This window comes from Xenopus tropicalis, chromosome 9 (assembly GCF_000004195.4).
Source record: "Xenopus tropicalis strain Nigerian chromosome 9, UCB_Xtro_10.0, whole genome shotgun sequence".
In the NCBI taxonomy this organism is placed as follows: domain Eukaryota; kingdom Metazoa; phylum Chordata; class Amphibia; order Anura; family Pipidae; genus Xenopus; species Xenopus tropicalis.
The window spans coordinates 46,665,878-46,680,643 of NC_030685.2; the positions used below are offsets into that span (position 1 = coordinate 46,665,878).

The following is a 14,766-nucleotide window of genomic DNA, read 5'->3' on the forward strand; positions in this document are numbered from 1 at the left end:
AAAAGCAAAAACTCAGCTCGCGCCTCTCCACAAATCCTGGGCCTGAAGGTCTTGGTAGTTGGTAGCGTGGACTCATCGGTACTCTTTTATGGTTAATAAGGGTCTTAGAATTAAATAATTAAATACTGGGTACATGAAAGACTTATGTACTTTTTGATGTTAATGTAAATGCTGTTATTTAAAAATAGACATTAAGTTTGCCCAGGAGCAGTAACCCATATCAACCAAGGTGGCAATTACTGGTCACCTGTTTAAAAGCAAATATCTTATTGGTTGCTATGAGTTATTGCAGACTTTTATTATATATGGGGGTTAGTCTTAAAAGAAAAGATTCTAATACATTTTTTGGTTTAATTTCTGAACAGGGAAAGGAAGGACTTTGCAGATTTTTCACGGATTCATCCAACTGGGAGTGGTGCAAATGGATTAAATTCTAACTTAATGGTAACTGGAGGTCCAACTTTGAACACAACTGGGCACTGGCCAGCTGATTCCACTTCACAGTTAGCAGCTCAGACTTGGTTTCATAGAGGAACTACCCCTCCAATGTGGTTTACAGGTCACCCTTATGGTAAGCTGTAATTTGGTTAATAATTTATGTATGATTTGTGTAGTATGAATATTGGAAAAAAACATGTGCATCAAACTTAGTCTTCGTATATTTCCTTACTTGTCAAAATAAACACAGACTTTAACAAGTCTGTCAGTGGGCATAAGAACTCCAATGAATTGTCTTCTTATATAAAAGGTTGTCTTTACAACAGTAAATACTTTCTTGATTTTCTTTCAGGTTTTTCCCATCAGACACTTCATCAGGGATTAAGTGGTACATTCACTCCTGGAATGACTTCCTCTCTCCCTTCTGCATATCAGTTTGTAAGAGATCCCCAGACTGGTCAGATTGTGGTTGTTCCTTCTGAGCAGCTATCACATTTTGGTATGTTCGATAAAAATGTAAAATGCCATCATCGTTACTAAAATAATGCAGAATTATTTATACATGCATTGCACTTAGGGGCTTATTTACTATTATTTAGAAGAATAATTTTTCAAATTAAGTAGTTCCTATGATAAATAAGTAGTTCTTTTATGATGGTTTTGATCTAGTCAACTTTTTTTCCTGGCGCAATGCAGTGGAATGCTGACACTCTAGTGTACAATCTTGCCATAGGTGGTTATGCCCTGCACCATCTAAGAGTAGGCTAAATCTTTAAATATTTATTTTTATCTTTGCGTTTTTTTTAGATATACAAAAACAGCACCTGACAACAGAGAAAAATAAAATGGGAGAAAATTTTGGAAAAATGGCACTTTTACTTAACCTCACAAAAACCAATACTTAGTTACTTAAGAGGCCAATTAATTTACACAAAAACAGCGAAATCCAGGGCACACCAATATATAGAAAAAGTCAAAGTTTATTTAACAAATAATTATTCCAAAAATCCCAATGTTTCGACCCCAACAGTGAGGTCTTCTTTGGGGCACATGCAAAGAAAAAAGTGCAGACTAATAATAGGCAGCCATTCCAAAGTTTAAATACCCTCTAGTAGTAGTGTAACAAACGAGCCAAATCCAGTGTTTTCAGTCTTCTTCCCCCAGTTCCAGCGCCTAGCAGCGATCGTCATGTCAGAATAGCCTAGGGGTTCCCAACCTTTCTTAATAGTGAGTCACAGTCAAATGTAAAAAGACTTGGAGAGCAACACAAACATAAAAGGAGGAGGTGCCAAATAAGGGCTAAGATTGGCTATTAGGTAGCCTCTATGCACACTATCAGCTTGTTTTTAGTCAACTAAAGCTTGCCACCAAGTCAGGAATTCAAAAATAACTACCTGAGAGCAACATCCAAGGGGTTGGTGAGCAACATGTTGCTCACAAGCCACTTGTTGGGGATCACTGAATTACTCCATTACTAAGGTACTATTGGTTGCTATAGAACCTTGTGCGTCGGATAATGATTCTAATCAGTAACATACATTTAAGTGCATAATAGGGCATGTCAGTAGTATTGCTAATAGTAATATTTGGTGTACCCTCCTACCACTGTTAGACTTCTGGCAATTCATTTACACGTCTGAAAATACTGATATCTTATATTGCATTGTTAGAATAACTTTTTTTTTTTGTAGAGCTTTTAAGTCCATGTCACGAGTATTATTTACAGCTTAAACGAAAGCATTGGCTCATCGATTTAATGGGTGGGGTATAAATATGTCTTCAATTGGCATATAATAAATGCACTAGGATAAAAGTAATAAAAAACTGTAACTACCACAAAAAACATTTTATAATTATTTAATAAATAATTGGTAAATCAGTTTTTTTATATATATGTTAAAAATGTTTTTAATAAAAGCAAATGCAATTCTAAGACACTGTCCAGTGCACATTAATTACAAATTTTCATTATTGAAAGCACTATCTATTTTTCCTTTTTGTTCTCTGCTCTGCTCATCCTAACCACAGGTACAATTGAGGTATCATTATGGGAATTGAAGTCTTGGCTGAAGGAGAGCTGATTGTGTCTACATTTTCAATCGTACATGTTATCCAATTCAGCAGTGTGAATAGCAAACAGATGCTGATTTCAATAGCAATTACATTTACAAACAAAATCAAGATTGAAAATTTGTAATTGATCGTACCCTGAAAGGTGCTTAGAATTACATTTTTATTCATTAGGCAAAATGTTACCTTATAACATAATATATATAATATATATTAAATAGTAGTATTCTGTAACTGTTTCTTGCTGCAGAAATTCTGGATAGGTCTTCAGCTCTCTGGCAAGCAATGTATTCACCAACTCGCAGCTCTCTTCAGCATGCACATCAGCTTCAGCTCTTATCTCAGCAACAACTTTTACGACAGCATGAACTGTATATGCTGCAGCAGCAGGCAGCACATGCACTGGAGCTGCAGAGGAGTGCTCAGTTAGATGCTTTGGAACTTCAGAGAAGTGCTCAACTGGATGCTTTGGAACTCCAGAGAAGTGCTCAGTTGGATGCATTAGAGTTGCAAAGAACTGTAAATCTTGATGCTCTAGATCTACAAAGAACTTCGCCCCTTGTGGTATGTATGCAGAAATAATCTGCTCCCATTATATCAATAAGGAAAACTTCTCTACAAATGAATTTTTGAACATCTTTCAACACGCTTAAACTGGAGACAGAATATAAACTGAATGTAGTATCTGTATTACAATAATAGTTCAAGTAATGCCTTTCCTTATTCATACTAATCCCACATTTCATTTATGTGTATTCATTACATATATGTTTCAAACAATAGAACTCAGTTATTACTAGTGCAGGTGTATATAGAGCTCATGGTTTATCTAGAGCATGAGGCTGTTGGATTTTTAATGCTGAACACTTAAAAATGTGGTAACACTATGTATCTAAATATATATTCTGTTATGCAATAAGCTTGACTGGTAAAATAGGGAAGAAAATATTTTAATTGGAATCACTTGGCAATGAAGTGAGTAAAGGGACTAGGCTGTAAATATTAGCCCCCATATGTAATAAAAGGTTCTAAATTTGCTGAGGTGCAGCAACACATAGCATCCAATAAGATGTTTGTTTACAGGTGACCAGTAAATGCTACATGCTGATAGTCTTAATGATAGGATTACAGGTATAGGACCCGTTATCCAGAATGCTTGGGACCAAGGTTGTTCCGGATAAGGGGTCTTTCCATAATTTGGATCTTCATACCTTAAGTCTACTAAAAAATCAATAAAACATTAATTGAACCCAGTAGGATTATTTTGCATCCAGTACGGATTAATTATATCTTAGTTGGGATGAAATAGAGAAAAAGAAAATCAATTTTAAAAATCTAAATTATTTGATTAAAATGTAGTCTATGGGAGACAGGCTTTCTGTGATTCTGGATATCAAGTTTCCGGATAACGTATCCCATATCTGTACTAGAAAAGGAGGATGTATGTACTCCCTATAAGGGAAGAGCTATCAGGACTTTGCTATAAATCCCAGAATGTAAGACTAAAGGCAAGATAATTGTAGACATAAGTTAAAGAGCAATGCACGAAGAGGCTCAGTTCCTTTCGTAGTAGAAAGGACTGCAAGTTTCAGGTAAGCCTTAAACCATCAGTGTGACAGATGCAGGGGCGTTTGCGGCCTTTGCTGCTTTGCAGCATTTGATAACCAGGACCAGAATTTCAATCTTTACCAGTAGAGGATTAAACAAACAATTTAAGCATGATAAAAGTATGTTTGTAACTGTAATAAAACATTATAACTAACTGCAGGGGCCCCTGCTAAATTGGCTAGGCTGTGCAACTACTCCTGACCATGGCGTGACAACTGAAATTGTAATCCCACTGGATAATGCATTATAGCAAGTTTTTTTCCCTACAATAATTTTTGTTAAGCATCTCAGCACTTCCACTTTACCTGGAACTCCCGTCATTTACACAAAATATAGGGGACATGCTTAAAACACTTTATTCAAATACAATGCCAGCTTTACACATATTTGTATATTATGTAACAGGTGTATATGCACTAATCCCAACAACATTTCCACACAAAGATCTCCCAGTGACTTTGTTTCTTGTAACTTTTTCCCATAAAATGTAAGCATACTGACTTCTTAATTTCAAGTGGGTTATAAATAATGGAGTTAACAATGGAGAGATGCTATTAAAAACCATTAATCATTTTTGAAAGAGGGGGGAATCAAAGGGCTTCAGTTCAGTTCCATGGTTTGAATGCTTTTGTTAGTTATGTAATCCAGGGTAGTAAAAATATTGGGCCAAATTGAAGATATAAATGGGGCACCAACACTTAAACAAAAAATGAGTGCATGCGGTAGTGCATGATCAAAAACAAATGCAATTAAGGAAGAAAGAAGATCAAAACACTGCACCACCCACAGCTGTATTAGACCAAGTTAAAACTTAACCTTTAATTAACCATTGAAATGTCAAATATTTAAAAGTAAGGGGTACGGCTCAGTGACACACTGAGGTGTCCACACTAGCACTCTGTGGCTGGTTTAGGGAGAGCAGTGGGGGAGAAGAGTAAATTTGGGATTAACTATACCTGTGCTGGTTTGAGTGACACACCGCACCACCCACCAACATCATTTAGGACCACCACCCACCCTTTACCAAACCATACCCTCTCCCACACCACACCATCAACACCCATGGCGCTTTTGCACCTGCCTACCCAGCTTAAGTTAAAATAAGTGCCTCTATTTTAACTTAGCTGGGTAGGCAGGTGTAGAAGCGCCGTGGGTGTTGATGGTGTGGGAGAGGGGAAGAGGGTATGGTTTGGTAAAGGGTGCGTGGTGGTCCTAAACGATGTTGGTGGGTGGTGTGATGCGTCGTATGCGAAACATTCCCATATCATGATGCTTGTACCACCATGCTTTACTGAATCCAGTGTTTTATCAGTCCACAAAATGTTGCTCCATTTGTCTTTAGGCCAAATTGTAACCTCTTCAGCACTTCTTTTTTTTCAAAAATGGGATTTCGCAGGGGCTTCTTGGCGATAGCTCGGCTTTACATAGGAGTCTTCTAATTGTAACAGTACTCACAGCTAACTTCAGACCTTCTTTGATCTTCCTGTAGCTGATCATTGGCCATTGAGTCTATGCCATTTTGGCAATCATTTTAGTGGAGCAGCCTATCATTTTCTACACTTCTTTGTATGTTCTCCCTCTCCAATCAACTTGGACTACGCTGTTGTTTGGAACAGTGTCTGAAACAACACATTTTCTTTAGATTTACAGAGAGAAATGCACTATTACTAGCATGCACAACATTTGCTGCCTTCATTCCTTAAATTAGGGCCGTAATTGACACCTTTTTTCACAGAATGAATGACCTCACTAATTGAACTCCACACTGCTATTATTTTGAACAATAATCTATTATTATGAACAAAAATCTGTAATTAAATCAATTAATTATTCAATTACACAGAATCAGCAGCATAAATGTCATGACTGTTGGGTCTGTTGGTCTTCTATTACTCTACTACACTTACTAGTAAATTATTTGTCAAGTAGATCAGGTTAGTGATGTTGGACTGCTGTTATTCTGAAAACTGTATATAATCTGTCAAACTGCTACTTGACTTGTAGTTCTGCTATTTTGCCAGCATGGGCCTCCAATTTGCTAGGGCAGGGCTGTGTACTGTTCTCTATGTTGCACTATGTGCCTCTCTGTCTCGTGCTTGTTTTCACAATTTCCCCTAATGCTGGTTCAGGGGCACATGTAGAAGGGAGGTGGAGGTGTATCACCCAAGGAATCCAGTGTAGACTCAGTGGAAGGTCTAGTTTGTTCAGGAATAACAGCTAAGTGTGGTTGCCTTACTCATAGTGGCATTTTGCAAACCAATCAACCTTTGAGTCTATTCTTTTAAATTCTGTTTGCCAATCTTGGGTACAATTGAATATTTACCCATTGTACATAGTTACATAGGGTTGAAAAAAGACCAGAGTCCATCAAGTTCAACCCATCCAAGTAAACCCAGCACACACAACCCACACCTACCAATCTATACACTCACATACATAAACTATAAATACAACCACTAATACTAACTGTAGATATTAGTATCACAATAGCCTTGGATATTCTGATTGTTCAAGAACTCATCCAGGCCCCTCTTAAAGGCATTAACAGAATCTGCCATTAACAGAATCTGCCATTACCACATCTCTAGGAAGGGCATTCCACAACCTCACTGCCCTCACCGTGAAAAACCACCTACGCTGCTTCAAATGGAAGCTCCGTTCCTCTAATCTAAAGGGGTGACCTCTGGTGCATTGATTGTTTTTATGGGAAAAAAGAAAATCCCCCATCTGCCTATAATCCCCTCTAATGTAGATTCTACGTGCCCGACATTTTCTGCTCCCTCCCTCACTTCCTGCGCTCCCCCCTCCGCCCCCCCCCCGCTTCCTGTAACGCTACTCGCCATCTGCAGCTGCTGTCCCAGCATCTCCTGTCTTCTCCTGCGATCTTCAGCTCCTCTGACCCCAGGTTAGTGCTACATACATACACAATCACACATAATACACTAATACACACTTATACTCACACTTAAGGTGGCCACACACGTGGCGATCTGTGATCTTTGATGGTCGCACGAATGATCGTCAGACCCGCCACTAACCTTCAGCGCTGAAACGGCAGATAAGGTGGTAGAAACAATAGGATTTCTACCTCCTTTTGCCGATTCAGTCCTGATGGCAGATTTTGCTCATGCGCCTTCTATGGTGCCCGATCAAAATCCTTTGACCTGACCGATCGGCGAGTCGACCGATATCCGCAGCCTCCTCCGATACTGGTCGACTCACCGACTTGCCATACACGCACTGAATATCGTACGAAACGAGGTTTCGTACGATATTATCGGTGTGTGTATGGCCAGCTTTACACACACATGCATACATTTTGGGGTGGGGGGGGTTGGGGGGCTTCACACATTCACAGCACTTACAGCACTCACACTTACTTGCACACACACACACATGCACTCAAAACACATTTTGCCATGTGTACACACTCACACACTTATGTAATTTTGTAATTTTTTTTTTTTATCGCATCGTTTTTATTCTAGCCTGAAAAAATAGTTTTATTGCCATTGCGGATAGCGTATTCACTAACCGCACTGCGCAATACCTTTTGTGTATTATTTTGGTGTTTTTATAACATTTTCTGTGATTTTGGTACATTTTTAGTCATTTTATTGCATTTTTAGCCATTTTATTGCATTTTCAGTTATGCATAGTTGTTGTTCACTTGACTTTGTCTGTAAAACTAATTTGCCCAAGCCAGAATACTCAAACTGTGATTCTGACTGCAGATATCACTAGGAAAAAAAAAATTGATTTTAGGTTTTTTTTTGGTGATTTTAGCGATTTTTTTATTGCATTTCATATTGTTCTTTACTTGTTTTGCACATGGACATTTTGTCTGCTGTATTTCAATTTGGCTTCCTCTGTAACCCACTTAGTTTGGTAAATCTATGCATATTGGGCAAACTGTTCAGTAGACCCCTGGCTGTTTAGCATAGCTTTGTAGTTTGGTAGTTTGCAGTAGAAAGATGTATTTACCCATTTTTGTTTTGTCGGAATGTGTACTTTTGGAAAATTTATGGTTTTTTAGGCTCTATATACTGTTAGGGGGTCTTATGGCACATAATACACATACCGGGTGCAAAAACTGCACGAGCCAGAGCATCATTCATGAAAATTCATATGCATTATTTTCATTTTGGGTGCCCCTGTACTTTGCATAGTTTGGTAAATCTATGCATATAGGGCATCAAACTGTTCAGTAGACCTCTGGCGTTCCTATTTGGGGTGATTTTCCTTTGTACACAAGAAATTGTGTATGATAAATGCGGCAAATTGCAACATTTTTAGTAGATTTTCTGAAATGTCATAGAAACCACTAGCTTTAGGAAAGCTTTGCAGATTGGTACTTTGGTGTAGAAAGGACTCTTTACCCATGTTGGATTTGTCAGAACATGTACTTTCCAAAGATATATGGTTTTCAGGGGTAACCCTATATTTTTGCAATTTCTATCCCACATGAAACTGCTATGTGTTTATGAATCAGGTAAAGGTAAGCCATGAAATTAGAGTGCACAAGGTATATTTTGGTGTCTCTAAGTGCCATGTGCTTTGATAAACCTATGTACAGTGGGCATCAAACTGTTCAGTAGACCTCTGGGGTTCATATTTAGGGTGTTTTATCTTGGTACCTAATCACCTATAGAAAATAAGCTGCATATTGGAAGTTTTTGAGGTGATTTTTGGAAATGTAATAAAATCGGCAAACTTAGGACAGCTTTGCGGCTTGATACTTTGGAGTAGAAAGACATGGGTACCCATTTTAGATTTCAGGGAATGTGTACTTTCCAAAAATATATGACTTTCTGGGGTGAGCGTACTTTTTACTAACTTTATCCCACATAAAATTATGTAAATGTGTTAATTTTGCAGAAGCTGAAATGACAGAAATGGCAGATCATATGGGGTATGTTCTCACTGGGGCCCCTACATGCTACATACTTAGGTAAACCTATACATATTGGGCATCAAACTGTTCAGTGGAGCCCTGGCGTTCAAATTTAGGGTGTTTTACCTTGGTACCTAATGATACATGGGAGATACGATGCTGCAAACTGGAAGCTTTGAGGGGATTTTTGGAATTGTCGTCAAAATTGCTAACTTTAGAAATGCTTTGCGGCTTGGTACTTTGGAGTAGAAAGACAGAAAGATTTGGGGGAATGTGTACTTTCCAAAAATATATGGCTTTCTGGGGTGAGCGTACTTTTTTGTAGGGTTATCCCACACAAAATTATGTAAATGTGTTGATTTTGCAGAAGCTGAAATGACAGAAATGACGGATCATATGGGGTATGTTCACATTAGGGCCCCTACATGCCACATACTTAGGTAAACCTAAACATATTTGGCATCAAACTGTTCAGTGGACCCCTGGTGTTCAAATTCAGGGTGTTTTATCTTGGTACCTAATGATACATGGGAGATAAGATGCTGTAAACTGGAAGCTTTGAGAGGATTTTTTGGAAATATTATCAAAATTGCCAACTTTAGGAAAGCTTTGCGACTTTGTACTTTGGCGTAGAAAGACATGGGTACCCATTTTAGATTCGGAGGAATGTGTACTTTCCAAAAATTATATGGCTTTCTGGGGTGAGCGTACTTTTTTTGTAGCGTTATCCCACACAAAAGTATGTAAATGTGTTGATTTTGCAGAAGCTATAATGACAGAAATGATAGATCATATGGGGGTATGTTCACATTGGGGCTCCTACATGCCACATACTTAGGTAAACCTATACTTTTCTGGCATAAACCTTATGTTGCAGCTTTCTGGAGCAATGCTTTGGAAATTTGGTAGTGTACTGCTGGGAGTTTTTGACCTATGTCAGTGAGAAATCTGCATAAAACTATTTATATTTGGTATTGGCGTGTTCAGGAGACATGGAACTTTCCAAATCAGTTGTATTTTTGTGCATAAAATAATTTTTGTTTTTGGTGTATGTGTTTATATTATGGAAAATATATTATTTTTTTTTCATTTTTTTTATACATTTAGAAGCCTATATCTTGTTACAGAATTGGAATTACACAAAAAATTTCACCATATTTTGAAAGCTTAGGTTGTCCTGAAAAAAACGATATATAGTTTTCCTGTGTAAACTAAAAGTCCCCCCTAGGAGAAACCCCTAAAGTGAAACAGTGCAAAATGTTTAAAAACTGTCTGGCAGTAGAAGTTCCACTTTGTTCAAAACGGCTGGCAGTGAAAGGGTTAAATATGACACTGTATATTTATTTTGATTGCAAATAGCAAGCATTAAAATATCACTTCATATTTAAAGGTTACTATCTAGTTGGGTGATTGTGTGCATTGGTATCTGATCGTGTGCATTTGGTACACCTAAATAGTTTGGCATTCGTACGATATTATTGATGCGTGTATGGCCACCTTTAGCGTGATATCACCCCCCTCCCAGCAGCTGATCAGCAGAACAATGGGAAGGTAGCAAGATAGCAGCTCCCAGTAGATATCAGAACAGCACTCAATAGTAAAGCAGGCCATACACGTGGCGATCTGACGATGTTTCGTACGACCATCGGTCGCACGAAACATCGTCAGATCCGCCACACACCATTCAGGGCTGAATCGGCAGGTAAGGAGGTAGAAACAATAGGATTTCTACCTCCTTCTGCCGATTCAGCTCTGAAGGGAGAATTTTGGTCAGGCGCCTTCTATGGCGCCCGATCAAAATTTTCTAACCTGGCCGATCGACGAGCCGACCGATTTCAGCAGCTTCCTGCGACATCGGTCGGCTCGCTGACATACCATACACGCACCGATTATCGTACGAAACGAGGTTTCGTACGATAATATCGGTGCGTGTATGGCCACCTTTAGAAATCCCAGTTCTGTGGGAGTAGGAGAAACAATAGGTTACATGAAAGCAGTTCTAATGTGTAGCACTGGCTTCTTCTGAAACCTCAGACTTCGGCACAATGCACTGAGATGGCTGCCTACACACCATTATTACAACTAAAAAAAAATGCATTTGTTGGTTCAAGAATTACATTTTAAATGGTAGAGTGAATTATTTGCTATGTAAACAGTGGAATTTAGAAATAAAAAGTACACCATAAAAATCATGACAGTATCCCTTCAATGTATTTGTGGTGCCACCACACTCTGTCTTTATTGTAGGGGGTACATTATTCTCTCCCTTCTGTTCCATCCCTCTTTAAAGTAAAATCTTACTTCCTCTGCTTCCTTCAACTTTTTCATTGCACATCTTTTCCATTCCAATGATCCATTACCCTCAGCTGCCTTCTATGGGTCCTTTTCACCTTCATTCCCTCCTGTCCTTCTGTTTCATGTCTATTCCTAACCTTTTACCTTCATGCCCTTCAGCCCCTCTGCTTCTCTTCTGTTTATGGCGTTTCATCTTCTCCCCCTTGGCTGTCTTCTGCCCTTTCACCTCAGCTATCTCCAGCCCATCTATTTCCCATCTAATCACTGCTTCTTCTCTGTTTCCCCTCTGATGGCTTTTGCTTGTCCCTTTCGTCTTTGCCCCCTCCAGCCCATCTGTTTCAATCCTCTTTATTGTCTCTTGTCCATTCCTCCTCTGCTAGCGTCTGTGCATCCCTTGATCTCTGCTTCGTCCAGCCCCTCAATTTACATCTATTCCTTCTTTCCCTTCCATCTGTTCTCTGTGCTAGTTTTCAGCTTTCTATCCCACCACCACTTCCTTTTGCTTGGGTGTTTAGCTTGTGCTTACTGATTTTAAGTTCCCCCTTTTGCTCCGACCTGTTGATTTCAGCCCATTCCCTTGTCTTGCAGCTTGCTCCCTCCTGTCCTCTGTTCCTTGACCGTTCCTCTTTACAGGCTATGTTCCAGTGTATTTTTATTGCATGTGATGGAACCAAGTTGTCATATAAATAAGTGCTGTAGTGGCAGAGATGTGGGGGTAACGGCGCTGGTTCCTTTAAGTTATAAACTTCTACGTCAGAATGCATAATTTATAAGTATGTAATTTACAGTTTGGCCCATAGGGAAATGCTCAAACTAGATTATTTCTATGTATATATATTCTTTACTGTACAACCTAATTCAGGCTGATGGTTCATGGGGCATGTTTACCACAGTGGTTTTTTTTTAGCTGCCACAGAAATGTTTGAAGCCTCCTATGCTGTTTCCTATTGTAAATAAATTCACACTGACACTTATACAAAAGAAATTTTTTAACGATTAAGGATTTTTCCTGTGGACAACAAATCTTTGTGTGCCATCATCTTAAAGGAGAAGGAAAGGCTAGTAAAGAGTTAATCTCAAGCTGCAGGCATACCTTCAGTTGTCTCAATGGTGCCCTTAAGTCTCCCCATATTTCAATCATTCAGAAGATCAGAAGGCAAACAGGAAGAAAAAACGCTAAGCTGGGTAAAGAGGATTCCCATAATGCATCGCTCCTGCACAGACACTATGACTGGCTTGTTTAGGTGGCGCATGCACATCTGCATCTTCTTTGAGCGCGCACAAGCAGGAGTGCGCCCCTTCCCACGGTCCTTCTGCACAGTATTGCACGTCGCACTCGCGTATGGGGGGGGGATTCAAGCAGGCACATTAGGTTAATCGGCGCCATGTTGGACTAATTTAAATATCCAACATGGAGGCCACAATGAACTATGTATATTAAGAAGTCAAAATGTGCACTGCTGCAAATAGCGATCAGCTAAAGGGACTTCAGGACTTTTGATTTATGGGGTTGAGAGTTTAACTTTCCTTCTCCTTTAAAGTGATTGGGAGGCAGTATTGGCAGTTTTTACCATTTCCCACATTTCCCCCAAATCAGAGCGGTGGCAACAGCATAGAAACATAGAGGGTAGTGCAGGCTTGGACTGGGATACAAAATAGGCCCTGGCAGTTATAGTACAAAAAGGGCCATATAGCCTCCCACCAACCCAATAAATAGTGACTGCTTATGGCATCTTACTGGAGGCTCTCTGGCAACCTGTAGATTCTGGCAAATGCCAATCTGTGTCTGAGGTACTGTCAGTTTAGGCTAATGTCCCACAGGGAGATTTGTCGCCCTCAATAAATCTTTGCTACTATGGATGACTAAACTCCTTGTGGCTAAAGTCTTTGTGTAAGAAAGAAGGATTCAAGTTCCTAGAGCACTGTACTGACTTTTACTTGGGGTATAATCTATATAGCCGTGATGGATTATAACTCAATGGAAGGGAGTAAGAGACTGGAGAAGTATTTAAACTAGGCAAGGGGGGTTTAGACCAGGCTGTGGGATTATTTTGAGGGAGAAGTGAAGGGGCGTACAGTTTTACCAGTTAAGGGCATCCTATTACAAAGAAAACAGGTAAAAAAAATAGTAAGTAGCATTAAATCTATCTCTCCATTAATGATTATTGTTGTATGGTACAAACCATCCCGAATAAGTATGGAGAATGAAGCCCAGCAAATTGTTTTTATGGGGGACTTTAATTATCCAGACATTGACTGAAGTAATGGGATGACTAGGTCAGAAGAAGCTAGCAGGTTTGTAAATATGCTGAAATTACAACGTTTTATTTCAGGTAGTTCAAGAACCTACAAGGAATGATTCTTTTTTTGGCCTGGTAATAATTAAGTCTAAACTCTTCTTTAGCATTTGCATGGGTGACCATTTAGGGCAGGGATCCCCAGCCTTTTTTACTGGTGAGCCACATTCAAATGTAAAAAGACATGGGGAGCAACGCAAGCATAAAACGTGTTCTTGGGGGTACCAAATAAGGGCTGTTATTGGCTGTTTGGTAGCCCCTCTATGGACTGCCGGCCTCTGTTTGGCAGTACATCTGGTTTTTATGCCTTCAAGCCAAGAATTCAAAAATAAGCACCTGCTTTAAGGCCACTGGGAGCAACATCCAAGAGGTTGGAGAGCAACATGTTGCTCACGAGCCGCTGGTTGGGGATCACTGATTTAGGGAGATGATGATAATATGGTCTCATTTTTACACTGCAAAGGTAACTCTATAAGGAAGTAACTAAAACACTAAATTTTAGACCTGCAAACTTTGGCAGTATAAGGGCATCTACAGTATATGAACTGGAAATGCTTTTCACAGGGTTAAACACAGAGGGGAATATCTTTAAAATGTTGCTTAACAGGTATACATGTCAATATATTCCCCTTGAAAGCAAGGAAAGACATTGCAAAGCAAAACATTTATGGTTTGATAAAAGCATTGGTGTTGAGGTTGGTAAGAAAAAAACATGCTTTTAAAGCCTTTGTTGGCTGGGACACCTGAAACTTTAACCACGTACAAGAAAGCCAATATAGCATACACAACAGCTATTAGCCAAGCTAAAATAGAGATCATAAAGGCAACTTCAACAAGCTGTAAAATGATTACAAAATTATTTCTCAATATTTAAATAGTAAAAAAATGAAGCAACAAGGAGTGAAACCCTTATTATCACAGGGGGTCAGTTGGTTGATAAGAACAGGGAAAAAGCAGAAATTTTGAACTTATTTTTCATCTGTCTACACAACTGAGGAACTAGGAACCACTTGATAAAGGGTATTGACCCAAAACATGTTGTGTTACCACTACCCATAATAAATGTTTTGCAGAAAACCTGCTGAAGCTTTTTTTCTATTTTTTGGATTTCTACAACTGAGGAACCAGCTAATGAAGACTTATTTTTTTAATAGACCCAATTCT

General features: G+C 39.0%; 1 protein-coding gene across 7 annotated transcripts in view; it reads left to right on the forward strand.

Annotated features, from left to right (window-relative positions):
• The window catches only part of tnrc18 (zinc finger protein 469), a 174,673-nt gene that overhangs the window by 46,421 nt on the left and 113,486 nt on the right, over positions 1 to 14,766 (forward strand). For all 7 annotated transcript variants that reach the window (XM_018097364.2, XM_031892867.1, XM_031892864.1 and 4 more), the window contains 3 exons: positions 366 to 571; positions 791 to 937; positions 2,759 to 3,072. In XM_018097364.2, the coding sequence (XP_017952853.1) occupies positions 366 to 571; positions 791 to 937; positions 2,759 to 3,072 (667 nt within the window). The remainder of the gene's footprint in view (positions 1 to 365; positions 572 to 790; positions 938 to 2,758; positions 3,073 to 14,766) is intronic.